The sequence below is a fragment of the Ceratotherium simum genome, chromosome 14 (genome assembly GCF_057802395.1).
Source record: "Ceratotherium simum simum isolate JZ-2026a chromosome 14, ASM5780239v1, whole genome shotgun sequence".
Taxonomy (NCBI): domain Eukaryota; kingdom Metazoa; phylum Chordata; class Mammalia; order Perissodactyla; family Rhinocerotidae; genus Ceratotherium; species Ceratotherium simum.
In genome coordinates this window covers 22,439,832-22,461,517 of record NC_141913.1, presented here as the reverse complement: position 1 = coordinate 22,461,517, position 21,686 = coordinate 22,439,832, and the positions used below count along the sequence as shown (strand labels likewise).

The following is a 21,686-nucleotide window of genomic DNA, read 5'->3' as shown; positions in this document are numbered from 1 at the left end:
TGTAATTAGTGACACAACTTCACTTAAAAACAAGACTCTATATTCCTACCCAAAATGCATAACCTGCATCTAATTACAAGGATACATCAGAGGAACACAAACTGAAGGCCATCCTACAACATAACTGGCCTGTATTCTTAAAAAATATTAATATCATAAAAAACAAAGAAAGGCAGAGGAGACTGTTTCGGATTAAAGGAGACTACAGTGTCAAGACAACTAAATGGAAAGCAGGACCCTTAAGTGGGTCCTGGACGGGAAAAACAATGGCTATAAAAGACATTATTGTGATAATTGGCTAAACAAAAGTATGGAATGTATGTGTCATTGTTAAATCTCTAAATTTGTTCACTGTAACTGTGGTAATGCAAGAGAATGTGTGTGTGTGTGCATGTATGAGGGAAAGAATGGGAAAGCAAATAGCAAATGTGGCAAAATAATAATAATAATTGGGTAATCTGGGTAAAGAGTATACATAAGTTTAAAAATTCCATTATTCTTGTAAATTTTCCGATAAGTTTTAAATGATTTCCAAATTAAACTGTGCACACATATGTAACCAAGACTGACTGGAGGGAAAACATATTTCAAAATTAAAGAAACAGGGCACCAGAATGGAGCTTGGCAGTGAGAGAGAAAAGAGATGAGAAGTGGTGTTCCTTGACACTGACCTCACCATCTCCCTGTCAAGCTAATACCAGGGGTGGGTGGGCGGAAGATGGTATGCAAGAAGGGAGGGTGGCTGGGAGCAGACACTGGGGAAGCACTCCAGCTATGTGCAACCATTTAGAAGAGAGAGGACAGAAATAAATTGGCCTCCCATGGAAGCCCACCCCCTACTCCTCTCCAGTGTCCTGCAAGTGCCCGACACTCCGACTCTGCCCATCCCCAGGCGGGACACAGGGGCCTTGTTCTCAAGAAAGTCACTCAGTCTGCTTCTAATTCCTAATTCCAGGCAAGAACTTCATGACGGCATCTGATCACCTTTCCTGCAAGCTCCCTCACAATTTTTGTGAACCACCTCAATAGTGAAGCCCTGTACTCTCATTCAGAAGAGAAAATTTCAATGGACTTAATAGACTGTGTTTTTCAGGTCACATATTCTCTCCCCTCCTCAGGCCCATCCTGATCAAGTCTGCTCCTGCAGAGGGATTGCACTTTCTGACCCACTGACATCCGGCTTAGTCATGTGACTCGCCCTGGCCAATGAAATGTGAGTGCAGAAAGGCACTCGAAGGAGACATTGCCTGGTTCTGCATTGCTCTGTTCCCTGTGCCCCAAAGAGGCAGCTTTCCAGGCACAATGTGCTCTCTTGGCATGTGTCTTGGAATGAAGACAACATGGAGCAGAGCAGGCTGCATCAACTGGCAAAAATGTGAATGGAAGTGAGAAATAAGCTGTTGCGAGAAGTAAGATTGGGGGGGTCATTTACTATTTCTGCATAATTAAAGCTAACTGACTGATTCCGGGGGTCATGTCTCTCTTTCCTCATTGCCTGTAAGCATTCTCTTGAAAAAAATAACAAAGTCCCATTTAGATCCAAGGCAATGATTACCCTAATAATACATTCATATATAAATGCTTTTTTTTTTTTTTGAGGAAGATTAGCCCTGAGCTAACATCTGTTGCCAATTCTCCTCTTTTTTGCCAAGGAAGATTGGCCCTGGGCTAACATCCATGCCCACCTTCCTCTACTTTATATGAGATGCTGCCTCAGCATGGCTTGATGAGCAGTGCGTAGGTCAGCCCTGGGCTGCCAAAGCGGAGGGCGCGCACTTAACCGTGACGCCACCGGGCCGGCCCCGCTTCTTTTCTCCTGTACATAAACACCAATCCTTACCTCGGTGAAATAATTTCTTAAGAATTCATCGCTCACTGCAACAGCAGTTGCCTGAGCTCCGGTCAGGTCTCTGGAAGCCCCCGTGGCTCTTACAGTCCTTATGGTTTGAGCGCCTGTGATGGCTCCTGTTGTCCCTGCAGCCTGGTTAACAACCTGGGTAGTCCCACCAGAAATAAGGCTTCTGTATTCTTCCCATCTTCCGTCCATCTCAGGCATCTCATGCTGCCCTTTGGTAAAGGAAGCAGAGCTACTTCCTTTGGTGGTGGCCTCCTTGGTTGTTACACCTCCTACTCCATTGCCTACTCCTACAAGCTCTCTGCAATCTGCTGTCACAATCGAGGGTACCACCTAAGAGAGCAAATGCAGTTGAGAAGTGAGTCAGAAGGATGGAGGGTCAGTATGGCTGGTAGAAGGATGTGAGCTAAGTGGGCATATGAAGGGAATAAGCTATTTACATGGGGGCAAATTAGGAAAAATATTTTGGGTTGAATAACTTCTATTTGAGTATTCTGAAGATCCCCCTCCTACCTTCTTGTTTTGTTAGCTGATTATAACACAAGGAGAAAACAAAAATTATTTAAATATGGTCTCAGCTCATTTGCTCTATTGGCACCAATGGCGCTTCAACTTTCCTCTAGAGTTCGATGCATCTTCTGCAGTTCTAAAATCTTTATTTTGTTTTTATAGCTAGACACATGGCTGCGCCAAATAAAGACTATATTTCCAAGCCTCCATTACTACTTGGTATAGCCACCTGACTAAGTTCTGGTTAATGCAATTTCAAGCAGAAATGGTGTATGCAACTTCTGAGAAGTGTTCTTCAAAAGCAGTTCTCTACTTTTCTCTTCTCTGCCAGTTGGAAGGTGGGGATAGTAGCTAGTGTCTGGACCATGACGACAGCATGGGAATGGAACTGAGCCATGGGGGACTAACAAGAAGGGAGGAACCTGGAGCCATGTTGTGGAGGCATCCTCATGTTGGTCCCGGTCGGCCCAGGTTTATATTTAAGCCACTGTTATTCTCAGTTCTCTGACACTTGATGCTGAATCATATCCTATTAGACATGATGCTCACTGCAGATGCCCATGAGAGACCCAGGGTGGAGATGCAATAGAAAGACAATGGGTGATGGCTACTAAGTAGGTAAAAGGGGATTTTGCAACATTTTACAACTGTTACGGGGGTTGTGGGCATACCTCTGCCAACCCCGTGTATCAAGGAGAATGGAAATGGAGGAGCACCTGGTTGAGAAAGACTGCCCATTTAATATTGGGACCAAAATTCCTACCCTAAATCCCTACACACTCTTGCTCTCTCTAACCTCTGTTGTGCATTCTCTGCGTCACTACCTGACCTTTTTCCTACATTATCTGTAACACGAGACCTGTCACAGTAGAGCAAAACCACCTCAGCTCTGCCCTGACAACAAACACAAAATATGTTGTCATTCGAACCCTTTGTTTAGTAAAGGCATGTGAATGAAATCTGTAATGACCACTTTGCTCTCTCACGATGTAAAATGTTAGAAACACTTCCCAAGCCCCCTTTAAACCAGAAAAGAAGACAAGTTCCATGGATATTTGATTATCTGACCTTGTCTTCAGGTGGTGCCCCTTCATTATTCCAAGGATGCAGCATCTCTATGGTGCCGGGAATGGGGGTAAAGCCTTTGGCGCCCTCTCCACAATGGCACATCAGCAGTAAAAGCGGTACCACTGGACAGAGACAAATTGGGTGCAGAGAAGGTTAGTCGTGACATGTTTCTAAATTTATATTGCATAATTTTGGAATGCACATATCACTTCCTGGAGTTCAGTCTTCACTTATTTACAGACCTATTTTTCTGTTTTTCTTTTCTTCTCCTGATTCAACCTCAAAAAGCTTGTTCTGGGTGACTTCTACAAAAGCCTGAAGGCAGGATGAGGGAGTCTTACAGATCCAGAGGCCACGTTCACCACGGAGGCTGTCTCTAGTTACTGAGTGGAAAACTAAGACTGGATTCGATAGTAGCCAAATCATCAAAACCAACTTAAAGACTTAAATTTTTTTAAATCACTTTAATTTTTAATATGAGAAAATTCACTCTCTAAAAATATACATATATGTGTTGAAAAGATCAAAAGCTCCTAAGGGTAGAAAAATTTTAATATAGTCAAATATTCTAGCACATTGGAACTTCTATAATACTTCACCACTTTACCCTAGAGTAGAATTTAGCACAGGGTGCAACTCACTAAGGTTCCAATTAACCTATGAATTACCTAAGTACTATTTTCTAAAACGATTCTGTATTAAAAGCCCTTAGAATATATATATATAACATTTCATGTAGAATTCAATAAAATATCAGAACTCCTTCCTTAAATTTTATTCTACCTCCAGGAGGAAGGGAAGCCCAATGCTGGCCCCTTGGTCAGTGTAGTAAAGAATTAACTACACCTGTAGCCGTCCACGCCAAATTAGCTTTTATTGCTACTCCCATTTGGCAGCTTCCAATGATGAACTGACTACTCCCTAGATTCCTTTTTATGTAAAATAGTTGACAGCACAGTAACTGTAGCTACTGTGAGTAATAAAGAGATTCAAATAAACCCAGGGCAATTCAACAATTTCAACAAATTCAACAAATAGTTATCACATGTCTGCATGTGCCAGGAGCCATATTAGGTCCCGGGGAATCTGAGATGAGAAGGCAGCGCAAGGAATCCCTGAGTAAAAGATGTAGTCCCAGCTCCAGGACCTACCCACCTACAAACACAGTAAGCTGAGACAAGTCATTTACCATTATGTGTCTGTATTTTTACCCATAAAACAGAGTTGATGGCATACAAGTACACTGTAAATTGCTGAGTGCTGTGCCTTCAATGGTGCATCTACTAATGGCTTTGACAAGCTCCTCCTTTGTCACTGAAATAGCCTATGCTGCCTGGGGGGTGGTCCTCTGCCCATGTCCAGTGGTCAAGTGGAGTGGTATTCCACATGACCCCAGGCTGCATTCTTTGTTCTTTCATGAAAGGAAGCCCCAGGTCTTTGGAGGGCATGCAAAGAAGGCAGGTAGTTGTCATAGAAGTGCTCGGGTCTGTCTACTGTTGGCACTGGTGAAGGGACAAGTCAAGCAGAGGGTATTGGGAGGCAGAGCTCTTGACCCGGTGAATGTGCAAAGCAAAGATCTATGGGAATAAACTGAGTTTGTAAAATAACCTTGTATCCATAATCCAAATTCATGCAACACATCTTTTCTGGGAGCCTCCTATGTGCAAGGCACTGTTCTAGGCATTGGGCAGTGAAGAACAGACAACATCCCTCCCTCACAGAGCTATCAAAATGGGGACACCAATAAGGTTTATGTTAAAAGGTTGTTGAAGAGCGTGCAAAATAACCCTGGTGATTTAAATCAGAAAATGATACGTTTTTATAAAACAAAATTCTGAAGAGTGATACAATAACTTTTGGTGAATTTATCAATGATTAGTGATTGTTTCCCTACCCACTCTCAAAAGTGTTTGTGTGCTTAAAGAATAACTGTAAAGAAATCAATCACCACTATAGTAACATAGCATGAGTAGTGCACTTAAGTTATTAAAAGAGCTAAAGAGAGGCTTTTAAGATACTTACGTAGCAAGAGCAGAAGGGCAAAAATTATTAGCGCTATTGCTGCGGGTCCCAGGCCAACATAGGAGTCACGCAGCGCTTCTACACAACCACTGCCATCCACACAGTCGCAAACTGTGAGGTGAAGGATTTGATTTTCAGGGCAGCTGAAGCCTTGATTATCTGCAATCAGGAACTCAATTTCACTTCTCCCAAGCTTTCGTTCACTTTGCTGTAGTAGCACACTGGTACCTATAAGGGTAGGACGCAAAAGGAAATAAAAATGAGTGATTACTAAGGAAGGGCTGAGATTAAATGACAGAAAATTCTTTAATTGCTAATAATATTTAGCTCCAGTTAGAAGCTTTACTCTTCCTTAACTTCTCTCTGGAATTCACACTGTGTGCTTGATAAAATTAGTCCAGACACTCCAAATAGGCAGGTTAATAGCAAAAGAAAGGATTTGGACACGGCTTACTTTTAAGATGATTAATTTTAACAAATATATGTGGTCTACCAAATGCTAGGAACTGTTCTATGTACTGGGAATAGAGAGACAAACAAGTGGGGAGTTAAATGACATTTCCATCAAATGGTCTTTATTTTACCATTTCTCAAAAAAACTTTATTAAGGCAATTTTCAAACAGACAATAACAGCGAGAAGAGCATAACTAAACCCCATGGTATCCATCTCCAGCTTTAATAATTTTCAACAATGGGCCAATCTTGTTTCATCTAGTCCCCTCCTTTTTGTTCTCAACATTGTATATTCAAAATTTTGAAAAATTTCAAATCTACAGAGAAGTTGAAAGAATATTACAATGAATACTGATATACCCTTTACAAATTGTTTACATTTTACAATACTTTCTCTCTCTCTCTGCACATACTTTTTTTCCCCTGAACTCTTCCAAGTTGCAGATATCATGACATGCTTCAGCATATACCTTCTAAGACCAAAAGACATTAGCCCTCTCTAGAAATTTATTATTGATATAATACAACTATCTAATATATAACCCATATTCAAACTTTTCAATTGTTGTAATAATGTCCTATATAGTTCTCTATCTTTCTCTCTCTGTGTGTGTTTTCTTTTTCCGATCCTGGATCCAATCAAGGATTAGGCAATTGCATTTAGTTGTCACTCTAGTTTCTATTAATAATCTAGAACAGTCTCACTCTCTTTTTTGACCTTTCAAGACCTTGACATTTTTGAAGGCCATTTATTTCAAAGAATGCTCCACAGTTTGAATTTGTCTGATTGTTTCCTCATGACTGGATTCAGGTTATACATTTTTGGCAAGAATATTACACAGGAAGTGTTGTGTGAATGACCTTTCATCTTATTTTTTTTTAATGTGACGATTTAATGTGATGATTATTTTTAAATTTTTCTTTCACGTGAATAAAAACAATGACCAGTTTTCATATGAGTAAAAACAATCACTTAGAATAGTTAAAACATTTTCTGATATATGTATAACATTTATTAAAAAATAACGTGCTTGCAAGACATGTAAAGATGAATGAATACAAAGATAAAAATGAAGTGTTTTGGATTTTTTGGTTTTATTTTTACTTTTTTGGAGGTAAGAAACAGCCTCTTCTTCTTTTTTTTTTTTTTTGGCTGAGGAAGATTCGCCCTGAGCTAACATCTGTGCCAATCTTCCTCTATTTTGTATGTGGTTCACCACCACAGCATGGCTGACAAATGGCGTAGGTCCATGCCCGGGATCCGAATCTGCGAACCTGGGCCGCCGAAGTGGAGCACGCCAAACCCAATCACTAGGCCATGGGGCCAGCCCCTTCTCATTTTAAGGTCCAAATTTTATGGAATTTGATCTGCATAGAAATACACTTATTAAATCATCCCCAAAGCTTTGCAGAAGTGAGGAAAGAACCTAATCATTCACTTAAGGAATATGAGCTCCTGAAAAAAATCCAGGAGATTTTTTTCCAAGCATGGCCTGGAAGAACATGACTAAATTCATGATTGGCTCTGAGGGGGTCACTGGGGAGGGGAGGAGGGACACATGGGATTTGTATTTTATCAATTATCATAAAAAAAGAGGCTGACTCAAATATAACAAATATTCTTTTGTTAATATTCTTTTAATTCTAGGTAGTAGGTGCAAGGATATCTACTTTATTAGTCTCTGGAATTTTCTGTATTTTAAAATTTTCTCAAATAAATAAAAACAGATAGGAACTATTTATTATCATGACAGCTGGCCAATCACCTTATTATGCAACCAAGGAGAAAAAAGCCTGGCTTACAGAAGCTTCCCTTGCAATTACCAAGATAAATGAAGTATAATCTCAGGGACTTCCTAACACTCCAAACTGTATATCCTTAAGAGTTTTATGTTCCTAAGACTATGAAAAAATTCAAGAACCCATCAAATTAAAACATCTTTATCTTTAGATAGGAAATCCATTTATGCATCTGGAGAGGCAGCAAAGCATCAAGGTAGGGTAGAGACTCCAGGGCCAGACTGCTCGAGTCCAAATCCTAGCCCTAGCTCTTAACCAGCTGCGACATTGAGAATATTAGCAAAACTCTGTTTCCTCATCTATAAAATGTTGACCACAGTAGTGCCAAACTTCTAGGGTTGTTAATATTAGTAAAGTGTGGAGAACAGTGCCTGGCATCTCCCAAACTCACGTATTTCTCAGATAAAATAAAAAAGTCTTGGAATTCCAACAAGTTCAATGCAGAACACCTTTACATATCTTAGTCAACGAAAGGCAAACTCCAACCAAGCATTCAGCTGAGGCAGGAGTCCCAGATTCCTGTGAGCACAGAGTGAGATACTGTGAGCCAGGAGACCAAAGACTTCAAGTTTTGAGGCCTATGACTTAACTGCCATAGGAAGAATCATCTGGATGTCTGCCACCCAGGGCTCATGCTAGCTGAAAACTTGATCTGGAGTAACCTCAATTAATGAGGATGCTGACTGTCATCCCTAGTGGAGAGAAAACTTGAGTTAACCGAGGGCGTAGCTGTCTTCTTCAAGCGAGTACATAAACCCTAAGAAGATTCTGAATTAGGTATAGAAATATTTAAGCAAATTAAAGACATAGTTTTAATATTTTTGGGTTGTAAGAATTTATTTGTATTTGTTATTGTGTTAATATATTTGTAATATTTTTAGGAAAATTAGCCCTATTAATGTGACAGCTTTGTAACTCCAATTTAAAATGTGTATAGGCAAGCCTCGGAGATATTGCAGGCTTGGTTCCAGATCACCACAATAAAGTGAACACTGCCATAAAGTGAGTCACACAAATTTTTTGGTTTCCCAGTGCATATAAAAGTTATGTTTACACTCTACTGTAGTCTATTAAGTGTGCAACAGCATTATGTCTAAAAAACAATGTACACATCTTAATTAAAAAACACTTTATTGCTAAAAAATGCTAATCATCATCTGAGCCTTCAGTGCATTGTAATCTTTTTGCTGGTGGAAGGTCTTGCCTTGATATTGATGGCTGCTGACTGATCAGGGCGGTGGTTGCTGAAGTTTGGGGTGCTGTGACAATTTCTTAAAATAACACAACAATGAAGTTTGCCGCATCGATTGACTCCTCCTTTCACGAACGATTTCTCTGGAGCATGCAATGCTGTCTAATGGCGTTTTACTCATAGTGGAGCTTCTTTCAAGATTGGAGCCAATCCTCTCAAACCCTGTTGCTGCTTTATCAACTACGTTTATGTCATACTCTAAACCCTTTGTTGTCATTTCAACACTCTGCCCAGCATCTTCACCAGGAGCAGATTCCATCTCAAGAAACCACTTTCTTTGCTCATCCATAAGAAGCAACTCCTCACCTGTTCAAGTTTTACCATGAGAATGCAGCAATTCAGTCACATCTTCAGGCTCCATTTCTAATTTCAGCTCTCTTGCTATTTCCACTACACCTGCAGTTACTTCCTCCACTGAAGTCTTGAACCCCTCAAAGTCATCCATGAGGGTTGGAAGTCAACTTCTTTGAAACTCCTATTAATGTTGATATTTTGACCTCTTCCCAGGAATCACAAATGTTCTTAATGGCATCTAGAATGGTGAATCCTTCCTACATTTTCAATTGACTTTGCCCAGATCCATCAGAGGAATCACTATCTATGGCAGCTGTATCCTTATGAATTGTGTTTCTTAAATAATAAGACTTGAAAGTTGAAATTACTACTTGATTCATGGGCTGCAGAATGGATGCTGGGTTAACAGGCATGAAAACAACATTAATCTCGTTGTACATCTCCATCAGAGCTCTTGGGTGACCAGGTGCATTGTCCATGAGCAGTAATATTTTGAAAGGAATTTTTTTTCTGAGCAGTAGGTCTCAACAGTGGGCTTAAAATATTCAGTCAACCATGTTGTAAACAGATATGCTGTCATCCAGGCTTTGTTGTTCCACATATAGAGCACAGGCAGAGTAGATTTAGATTGGCTTCAACTTAAAGTCGCAAGCTGCATTGGCCCCTAACAAGAGAGTTAGTCTGTCGTTTGAAGCTTTGAAGCCAGGCATTGACTTCTCTAGCGGGAAAATTCTAGATGGCTTCTTTCAATGTAAGGCTGTTTCTTCTACATTGAAAATTCATTGTTTAGTGTCATCACCTTCAGTAATTATCTTAGATCTTCTGGATAACTTGCTCCAGCTTCTACATCAGCACTTGCTGCTTCACCTGCACTTTTACGTTACAGAGACAGCTTCTTTCCTTAAACATCACGAACCAACCTCTGCTACTTCAAACTTTTCTTCTGCAGCTTCCTCACCTCTCTCAGCCCTCAGAGAATTGAAGAGAGTTAGGGCCTTGCTCTGGATTAGGTTTTGGCTTAAGGGAATGTTGTGGCTGGTTTGATCTTCTATCCAGACCACTAAAACTTCCTCCATATCAGCAATAAGGCTGTTTTGCCTTCTTATCACTCATGTGTTCACTGGAGTAGCACTTTTAATTTCCAAGAACTTTTCCTTTGCATTCACCACTTGGCTAACTGGTGCAAGAGGCCTAGCTTTTGGCCTGTCTCAGCTTTCAACATGCTTAATCCTCACTCAGTTGAATCATTTCTACCTTTTCATTTAAAGTGAGAGAAGCGTGACTCTTCTTTTCACTTGAACACTTAGAGAGAGTCTGCTGTAAGACTACTAATTGACCTAATTTCAATACTGTTGTGTCTCAGGGAATAGGGAGACCCGAGGAGAGGGAGAGAGACGGGGGAATGGCCAGTCAGTGGAGCAGTCAGAACACACACAACATTTACCGATTAAGTTCACCATCTTTTACGGGCGCAGTTCATGGCTCCCCAAAACAAATACAATAGTAACATCAAAGATCACTGATCACAGATCACCATAACAAACATAGTAATAATGAAAAAGTCTGAAATATCGTGAGAATTACCAAAATGTGACACAGAGACACGATGTGAGCAAATGCTCTTGGAAAAATAGCACTGATAGACTTGCTCGACGCAGGGTTACCACAAACCTTACATTTGTAAAAAACGCAATTATTTGCAAAGCGCAGTAAAGTGAAATATGTGGTTTTAGGTTGAAATGTCACTAGTTTGTTCAGTATTGGACCACTGAGGAGAATTTCATGTTCAGTGTATTTATAAGTTAAACTTACTGGAATTTTAGCATACAAGGATCATGGGAAGGTTTTATTTGTTAATTCAGATCATTGAAATGTTGAAGGTGTTTAATTTGTAAATTGGACCAAACATCATTCAAAACCTCTAAAATGAGAGGTTTTGATCAAAAACCTCTGAAATGAGAGGTTTTGATCAAAAACCTCTGATCAAAACAGAGGTTTTGTTAAAACCTCTGCAAAAATTTGTTAAACTTAAAATAACAATAAACTTGTAAATTAAGAAAAACTTGGGTATTATATTTGTAACTTTTCTAAAATGAACACTAATTGTTTAGAACAGAACAGTCTTCTGGATAGGTTTTTCTGCATTCAAAACCACCCTAAAGGGCACTCAAAAGCTCATGTCAATAAGAGGGATATGTCCACGATATGGATATATGTACAAGGCCATCTGGCATGGGGGAATCACAGAACCTTCTTCATATTGTGCCCATCACTTACTAGCTTTGTGACTTTGAACAAGCTACTTAACTCTAGTTAAGCCAAGATTTCCTCAGCTGTAATGAGAAGATGTTATGGGGTAAGGATTAAATGAGATAATGCATATGAAGGGCCAGCCGAGTACCTGGCACATGGTGAGTGATCAAGAAATGTTATTTTTAATGGAATTGTTACCATAAGTCAAGATTTTTGAAGGCACCTACTCTGATTGCTATGCTTAGACAAGTAAGGTACCCCTCAGCTTACGAGACAAAACAACTACTTTAAGGACAATTTAGAGAATACCTACATATCTTCAAGACATTAGGTCATTTTTCTTCTCTCCCTCTTGTTACTCCAAATGGGGTATTTATTATAGGCAGATAAAAGACAGTATGCCTGAGGTTCAGAACCTCATTTTATAAACTCCTTTAAAAAATTGTATTGTATAATTTATGAAGAAAAACACAGCCTATATTATGAAGACTTTACATTTCTATCATGTTTATTGTATTTTTTTTGTGAGGAAGATCAGCCCTGAGCTAACATCCAAGCCAATCCTCCTCTTTTTGCTGAGGAAGACTGGCCCTGAGCTAACATCTGTGCCCATCTTCCTCCACTTTATATGGGATGCCCCCAAAGCATGGCCTGACAAGTGGTGCGTCAGTGTGTGCCTGGGATCCGAACCCCAGCCGCCAGCAGTGCAGCGTGCGCACTTAACCGCTACACCACGGGGCCGGCCCCTATCATTTTTAATATTTAAATACATAGTCCAATGATTTTGCTTACTTTCTTGGTGTACTATTTTCCATCTTTCTGCCATTCCAGCTGGTTTGTCAATGATGGAGAAACTGAAAGGCCCACTGTATGGGTATCCATCCAGGTCCTCTGCAGTCACGTTCACATGCTGCACATCGTCACAGACAGTCTGCACTGGGTTGATCAGTGTGGGGCAATTGTCATTGACGTCTTCAACCATGATACTAACGGTGCCAGTGATCGTTTTTCTGGGATAATCTTAAAAATAAGAAAGAAAAAATATGTATATTCTGGTTATATTGCTGAAAAAGGAAATAGTTTGAATCCTCCTGCCAATTTGGTAAAGAGAAGGTACTAACAAATTAGGACACTCCCTATGCTAGATATGTTTTCAAATTCAGATCAAGTAATGTCTTTTAATCTACTAAGGAGAAATGGCCAGTTTTATTCATTGGAGAGATTTGGATCAAAACAAAGGTATCTGGCGTTGGAAAAGAAAATCTAAATACATATAACCAAGAAAAATATCTATTTAATAACTTACCTTCTGATATAGCCAAAATCTTTACTGTGTATGTACCATTGTGGACATATCTGGAATCAAAATCAGGAATTTTTGCAAATCTAAGTTCAGATGTGACAGAATCCAGAGAGATCCAATTGTCTATATCTTCCAATTTGGCATATCTGTTATAAAAAAAAACACAAAATTAATTTTGAATTCTGGCTAAATTGAAAATCTCTCATATCTACAACTCTTTCTAGTTTAATTTTTCTTCATTATAAATGTTCTTGTTACAGGCATTAGTGTGGAATGTGTTTAATTTCTTGAAACTATCCTAAAAGCCTCTCCCCTTACTGCATATTACACTTACTTTGGAACCTTCCTTATTTCTGTAACATACTCAAGACATAAATGCAAGGGCTACCATCCCCCTCTTACCCAGGACATTTGCAAGTTACTCTGCAGTCTGTCCCACAGCTTTTGATCTAGTCTCCTTCAAATTTGGGGTAAACCTTTGGAGAACAACTTAGTTACCCAACAAAAACTGGTGGAGAAAAGAAGTTTTACATCCTACTGTTTATTGGTATATTATCAATATTTTAAAGTATCTATTTTAAAAATCAGTGACTGCCTTAAATGGAAGTACTTTAAAATTTGGGGGTATTGTTGATTGTTAGGAGCAATAGGCTTCTTTCAGGTAGAAATGGTTAAAAGTGAAAATAAGGCTGATAAAGTGAGCCAGGAGAATTAGTGTGAAAAGAGACAGCTTTGGGAAGGCAAGGAGAATGTTCATATTATGTCTTCAGAAATGTATGTAATTTAATACCATTGAGTTTAAAATACAACAAAATACAAACATAGACCAAAGATATGAGTATCTTGGTTCAGTCAAATTGATAATTTATTTTCTATTAAGTGTCTGTTTAGGCACACAGGAATGAGTGGCTAATTTACAGCAATAATTATTTATATTTTTATAAAACATAATATTTTTATAAAATTATAAAATATTTATAAAATATTATAAAAAATAATATTTTTAAAAATTCCAATCATACACTTGAACTAAAATTTTCTGCCTTTTAATATTTCTACCAGGAAATAATACATTTGGGTTTTCACAAGTATTTCTGAATTTCATGACTGGAATTTTAAAGCTTGGACTTAGATGCCATCAATGGTTTCCCACATTCATACTTATAATAAAGGCAGAGTCATAGTAATAATGATGACATTTCACAATGGAATGTTTCATATGATCTCATTTATGAAATTTTCCAGCTGCTCTTCTCTATTGTAAAAATTAGACACCATTCAAAATAAGATGGCAGCTCACATGTTATATCAAATATCCATAAACAATTGATGCATATGAATAATCAGTAAAACAGTAAATTATGATAAAGTTAAGGGAATAATTCTTCTGCTGTCTTTATCAGCATTTCTAAATAGCAACCACTAATTAGTCAGATGAACGTTGGAAAATAATTTAACTTAGCTGTGTCTCTCATTCCTTATCTGTAAAATAGTAGGTTTTAGTTGACTGTTCTATAATTGTACACAAAAGAATAAAAGAAAATACTTTTGAGAAATAAAGAAACATGGTTCATTGTTTTTCCTGGCAGAACATATAATCTTTTGAAATATTCATAGCTCTTAATAAAAATAGCAGCCAGTGGCTGGCTTGTGGCATAGTGGTTAAGTTCAGCGTGCTCTGCTTTGGTGGCCCAGGTTCACGGGTTCAGATCCTGGGCGTGGACCTACACTACTCATCAGCCATGCTGTGGCAGTGACCCACATACAAAACAGAGGAAGACTGGCACAGATGTTAGCTCAGGGCTAATCTTCCTCAAGCAACAAAAAAACAAAAAAAAAAAAGAGGAGGATTGGCAGCAGATGCTAACTCAGGCTGCATCTTCCTTAGCAAAAAAAAAAAAAAAAGCAGCCAAAATTAACAGTTACGTGGGAAATAGAAGTTTCAATAGATAGCCATAATATTATTGGAGGATAATTCATTAGAACATAAGCCTCTCAGTGGACAGCAGGAGAAATCATCATATGGAACATTCATCCTCAATTCTGGGGCTTCAGTTAGAGACTGCCTTGTTAAGTTTAGGGCTGTGAAAACAAAAACCAGACTACAAAACTCAAGAGAAACAGGGCTGGTTCCTGTAGGTAGGGTGGGCAAAAAGGGTCACCAAGACTGCAGAAAACACAGTGGAAGCTGTTTGTTAATGCCATTTTGGGAAAAAATGATTTGCTACTATTGGCTGATGAATTCCATGAAAAGGAAAGAGACCGTTGAAGAGCTTCCTTCACTTTCCCATTCTTGCTACAGTCAGCCATGCGTCTAAATACAACGTTTTATGAAGCGTTGGCACCCATGGACACGTGCCTAAGGACAGTCAAACAACCACACAACTCGGGCACTGACAGCAGGAAGGGACACACGTTGTGTATCCGGGTGGCAGGTGGGGCTTCTTCCAACTCCACCAGAATCGCTGTAACTGGAGAGCTCCAGAAATAACAGCTCTGCAGAGTCATCTTTCCACGGCATGGTTCTGAAATCTAAGACGTAAATTCACTTCGAAAATTTCAACCTATCGTGCAAACCTAAGGTGTCACTACAGAGGGGGCACAATCCAGTCCCTTGCAGGACAGTGGTGGCATCTAGTAGGTTCCCAAAAAATATACCCTGAGTAAAGGTCACCACGATCAAGACACACGTGATAAAAGATTCATCAATCCCTGAACTAAATAGTATGATTGAAATGAAGATGAACTTTCAAGATTTATGTGCAAATAAAACTGGTTTCACCAAATTAAACTAAATTATGCAACTATTTTCTTAACCAAACTTGTGTAAAGTGGAATTTGCAGTAAACTTTATTTGCTCCTTTCTTACCTCTAATACCCTTTCAGGAAATAAGACAGATTTTAGAAAGTTTCTTTTTGAACATTCTCTTTGTTGCTTTTTAGCGTTCCCTAGCCAGAATTGTTCTTTTTTTTTTTTTTTGTGAGATCAGCCCTGTACTAACATCTGCCAATCCTCCTGTTTTTTTTTTGAGGAAGACTGGCCCTGGGCTAACATCCGTGCCCATCTTCCTCCACTTTATATGGGACGCCACCACAGCATGGCTTGCCAAACAGTGTGTTGGTGCGTGCCCGGGATCCGAACCGGTGAACCCCGGGCCGCTGCAATGGAGCGCGCACTTAACTGCTTGCACCACTGGCCGGCCCCCAGAATTGTTCTGAGGTGAGGGACCCAGCCTCTGCCTCACACTCAGGTGGTGGCAGGAAGGGAGTCTGGGGAAATTTCTCCCTGCCTCTCAGTTACAGGTACAACTCTGGGAAATTTAATCTACAGACCTTTGGGGAATTAGAATGCTAGGGAAAGGAGGGAAGTGTTCAAACTTTGTGATGATTTTTTGAAAACAGGCATTTAAAGTAATTTAAAGTGAGGAAATACATTCATAGCTATCTCTTACCTTACACGGGTTGGTTGTCCAGTGTCTTCATCAAAAGCTTGAAAGTTTCCAATTATCTTGCTTAAGCTTGCTTTATCCATGCTCTCACTAGCTCGAATTGAAATTGTGCTCCTTTTAAAATAAATGCCTTCTTTCACATTTTTCACCTTTACTGTGATGGGAATGGACATAGGCTTATATTTACTCTGAACTGATTTGTGAAAAGCTGCTTTATTAGTGACAATGATGCTGAAGTTAAGATTCTTCATTTCTTCATAATCTACTTCCTAGAAAGGCAAAATCAAAGGATTCTTTTAAAAAAGAAAACAACTAGAACCGACATAGAACACACATACACACACGTGTGGTTTTAAGGTTAGATATGATAATTTCACACAAGGCAGATACAGCAGCACTGAGTATTCCAACTCTCATGGTGATACCATGCAATTCAAGTCTGTCAACTTGGATATTCATAAATGTTAAGAAAGTTTAGGAAGCATCCCTAATTAATCTTTTTAAAGGTCAAAATCATTTTTAAAACGTACATGTTTTTAACAATTTGAAGTGGTTTTTTTCCTTAATGAAAAAAATTAATGGACATTTAATATAAATGAGTATTCCTTAAACTGTGTCTTATGAGTGTGTTCTGGTGAAAAGGGCCACATAATGGCAGCACTGCCAGCTCTGTCCCCCTAACATAGACGTTCACTGCACATTAGCAGAGCAAAAAGCTGAGACCTCCTGGAGGAAAGACAACTGTTTAACTTTGTTGTTAACTTTTCTGTTGTTATTTTTAAAGATTTTATTTATTTATTTATTTTTCCCCCCAAAGCCCCAGTAGATAGTTGTGTGTCATAGCTGCATATCCTTCTAGTCGCTGTATGTGGGACGCGGCCTCAGCATGGCCAGAGAAGCAGTGCGTCGGTGCGAGCCCGGGATCCGAACCCCGGTTGCCAGCAGTGGAGCGCGCTCACTTAACCACTAAGCCACGGGGCCGGCCCTTGTTGTTATTTTTAAATAAAGAACCTATCGCTCCTCCTTTCTAACATAACGTCTATTAATACTTGGTTTGCTATTAATGCCATAAAAAATTAACCTTCCTCCAAACATGCTGGTCTTTGTGAACTGCGGTATTTATAAAGTACACTTGACACAATCAGTTTATCACTGTATGCATATTTTATGTTCCAATTTGTCCATTTTCTTTTTACAAGCATGTCTATTTCACTCTACTATTTAGATATACCTAATTTACTTAGCCCTTCTATTATTAGGCATTTGGACTACTGGCAATTTTTAAATATAATTGATACTGCTCTGAACATTTTTATACAAATCATTTTTCCTCTGTTGAGCTATATCCTATTACTAAAAAAAGTACCTGGTCAAAGTTTATTTAGGTTGTTGCTTTTTATTTCTAGTGGCCCTGACCCTTTAGATGCACTCACCATTTTTGCTTATTTCTTCAGTGTAATATTAAATATATTACATGTGTTTACGTGAATTTCTGCAAAGCTGTTCACTTTTGTTTTTGGAAGATTTATTATGAAATTTGTTATCCTCTCTGCAGGGTTCTTGATGGATGACAGCTTCTGCCTCTTTTTTTATATGGGTCACTACGATGTTGGGGCAACCACACAACAGAAATGACTAGAGAAAATACACTTTTTCTAGGGGTGGACTAGCCCTGAGCTAACATCCGATGCCAATCCTCCCCTTTTTTCTTGAGGAAGATTGGCCCTGAGCTAACATCCGTGCCCACCTTCTTCTACTTTTTATATGGGACGCCACCACAGCACGGCTTGACAAGCAGTGCGTCGGTGCGCTCGGAACCTGCAACCCTCAGGCCGCCACAGCGGAGCGCCTGCACTTACCCGCTGCGCCACGGGGCCGGCCCCTTTGTTTTCTTTTTAAGTTGCCCTTGCACTTCACATGCTTGTTTTGAAGGCATGATGTATGCTGGATGAGAAATAAAATCTTCCAGCCAAATGTCATTAGTATTCAAAGACCGTGGAAGGCCAAGACAACGTTAAAAAAAAAAAAAAAAGAGCTAGGTACTGAGGACATAAAATCTATTTCAGAGTGTTTGTTATAAATAGCCGTAATGCCCAAAGAGAATGGAAAAATTTTCAGTATCAAGAGCAATGTAAGAGGGCATATATGCTTATTTTTCATAATTGTCAACATTTTACCATTTCCATTTTTGCTAGTTTTAATAGGATTAAAGATTTTAAACTTATTTGTTAACAAAGCTGAGGCTTTTTCTCACGTAATGATTTATTATCTTTATTTCCACAGTCTAAACTTATCTGCTCTTCTCCTTTATCTTATTTTTGATGGCTTTATTGAGATATAATTTATTTTGATGGCTTTATTGAGATATAATTTACCTACAATGAAATTCACCCATTTTAAGTGTACAGCATGATGATTTTTAGTGACCCTATATGATTTTGCAAACATCACGACTGTTCAGTTTTAGAACTTTTATCACCCCCAAAAATTCCTTTTTGCCTGTTTTCAGTCAATTCCTACTCATATCCCCCAGCCCCAAGCACCACTGATCTGCTTTCTAGATCCATCATTTTGCCTTTTCTAGAAATTTCACATAAATGGAATCATACAATATGTAGTATTTTGTCTGGCTTCTTACACAAAGTTTAATGTTTCTGAGGTTCATCCAGTAACATGTATCAGTACTTCATTCCTTTTTATTGCTCAACAGTATTCCACTGTATAGAGAGACCACTTTTTGTTTATTCACTCACCAATTGATGGACATTTGGATTGTTACCAGTTTTTGATTATTATGAATAAAAGCTGCTATGAACACTTGCATACAAGTTTTTGTGTAGATACATGTTTTTATTTTTCTTGGGTAGATTTGTTGGACTGAATTGTTGGGTCATTGGGTAACTACTCTATGTTTAATGTTGTAAAAATTGCCAAGCTAGCTACACCATTTTATGTTTCCACCAGCAATATACAGGGGTTCCAGTTTCTCTATATCCTTGCTGCTATTTGGTGTTGTCGGTCTTTTTGATGACAGCCATTCTAGTAGGTGTATAGTGGTATCTCACGTAGTTTTAATTTGCATCTTCTCTAATAATTAATGATGGTGAATATCTTTTTATGTCTGTATTTGCTATTTGTATCTCTTCTTTGTCTAACTTCCTTTCAGTGGAATCTGATTATTCCCCTTCTAATTTGGAAGCAATTCTTTATACAACTGAGACAGTAAATTTGTACTTTTCTCAATCTGTTGCTGTCATTTTAATACCAATTTTACTATTTTTTGCCCATGCCCCTTTTGGTAGAAATAACTATATTCCTTTTTGTGCTACCATGGTACACTGAGAATACTTCTATTCTAGCACTTTCATCATTCATCACTAAGTGACTGCTTCTCCTTATGTGTGTTATTGGCGTTTTATCTCAAGCATCTAGCATGGCTCCACCTATAATCGATGACTAAAAAGTATGCTTACTTCTGTATAAGCAGATAAATCTATTTTGTCTCTGATGCCATTATCCTTTTCTTCAATAATCATAAAATGCGTCTTCCATTTAATCATGAGGTAATTGTATTCTAGTTTTCTTTGCTTTAAAAAAAGGTAGTCTAAATGCATATAGTAGCCTATTGATAAATGGTGCCCAGAATTATTACCATGAAACTTCAAGTTAATTTTTCTCTATTCTGTTATACATTTATATTATCATTATTTCTCTTCCCACTGTTAGATTTTACCTACTCTGTCATACATTAAGATTTTGTAAATATTTGGAAACTTCTGGAATGAATTTTTGCCTGTGTGTCTTAATGGAATAGTATTTTGAAAGCTATAGCTTTACAATTTATTTTAAAATCTGATAAAGGCAACTATCATAAACCATTTAAAAATACATTGATATTCTTCCTTACTTACTCCATTAGCTAAAAATCCATTCTGTAATTTTTGCTTAAAAAAATTCTGTGGGGGTAATGAGTTTCAAATGTATAAGACCCATATGCTTAATAAGACTATTTAATTTTTCCTTTGTTGATTAAATTAAGCACAAGAGGTTAGAAACCCTGTGTTTCAAAATGTGATCCTGATACTACTTATATTAGAATCACAAGTGGATTTTTGTTATAAAGGTAAGTTCCTGAGCCCACTCAATCAGAGTTATTGATGATGGGGTCAAGGAATCTGCATTTTTGGCACACAGCTTTACTAAGTGATTCTTAGACATACTTAAGTATGAGGACAACTGGATTAGAGCTTTATCCAGTTATAACAGCTTTTGTTTTTAGATGTTATTAATGAAGTTTGGCTTTACTGTTAAGTGGATCAATAAGAGATAGTAAGTTGGGGGACACTCACTAGGGGTTAAGAGGTCATGATGCGGGAATGCTATAGTCAGGCACAGGAGGCAAGCAAGACTGGAAGTGTACTAAGCAATAATGATGCTGGTATCATGCTGTCAGGTTAGAATTAGAGTCCCCTGATCTGAATATGAACTACAGTGTGACCACTTAACTAACCATAGAACTTGGGCAAATAGGGATGGCTCCCATCTCAAACAATTGTGATGCCAGTTAATTGAGTATGTAAAGTACTTGTAAGTGTTTGGGGCTCAAAATATTTCAGTTTCCTCCCCTGCACCAACTTCTTCCATTCCAGTTTTGAACACTAAGTACTTACCTTAATAAGGGTCACAATTCCTTCATTAGTTTGAGTATCAGTTTCTATGCGGAAATAACCATTTTCATTTCCTGATGCAAATGTAAAATTTGCTAACCAATTATCAGAGCCTATTTCATCTGCATCGAACACTTTTATGCGTATAACTTCTACATTGGCTTGATTTTCTTCAACCGTCCCTTCATACTGCAAAACATGAACATACGATTTTTATTTTAATGTAACACAAACATAAGCAATATATTCTTAGTTGGGACTACAATATGAATAAGTAGGTACATTTATTATAAAAACAATAGTTACCATGTTCTTTTCTACTTCAGGTATATTGTCATTGACATCCAAAATATGAATCTGAACTTGAGCTTGTTTCACTGGTTTATCTGTTATCTGTCCATTGCCGTCTCTTGCTTCTACTGTCAAAGTATAGCTGCTGTGTTCCTGCAGGACAATGAAAAACATCCAGCTGGGGTGAATATAAATTGCTTCCCAAATCTGGTTTTTAGTTCACTTTATCATCAAGGGAAGGAATCACAGTATATTTTATTCATAAGTAAGTTTCATGATCTGCTGTTATTTGTGTGAAGATGCTGTTTATTTGCCATCAGAGCTTTTCTAGAAGGGCAGAAAAGCCTAGGGGGTAGTTGATAGTCAAATTCTTAAATATGCCATTGGTGATATTATCAGGAGATAAGTCTCTCCTTAAGACAGTCTGTGCACGAAAGAGTACGTTCAAAATGTAGTTTGCTCTGCACC

The 21,686-nt window shown here is 38.4% G+C and overlaps 1 protein-coding gene across 1 annotated transcript in view; it reads right to left on the bottom strand.

Annotated features, from left to right (window-relative positions):
• The window catches only part of DSG2 (desmoglein 2), a 59,399-nt gene that overhangs the window by 2,898 nt on the left and 34,815 nt on the right, over positions 1–21,686 (bottom strand). The window contains exons 7-14 of the mRNA XM_004422662.3: positions 21,234–21,371; positions 20,931–21,116; positions 16,264–16,529; positions 12,815–12,957; positions 12,301–12,528; positions 5,456–5,683; positions 3,434–3,555; positions 1,841–2,188 (exon numbers count right to left, since the gene is read on the bottom strand). Of these exons, the coding sequence (XP_004422719.3) occupies positions 1,841–2,188; positions 3,434–3,555; positions 5,456–5,683; positions 12,301–12,528; positions 12,815–12,957; positions 16,264–16,529; positions 20,931–21,116; positions 21,234–21,371 (1,659 nt within the window). The remainder of the gene's footprint in view (positions 1–1,840; positions 2,189–3,433; positions 3,556–5,455; positions 5,684–12,300; positions 12,529–12,814; positions 12,958–16,263; positions 16,530–20,930; positions 21,117–21,233; positions 21,372–21,686) is intronic.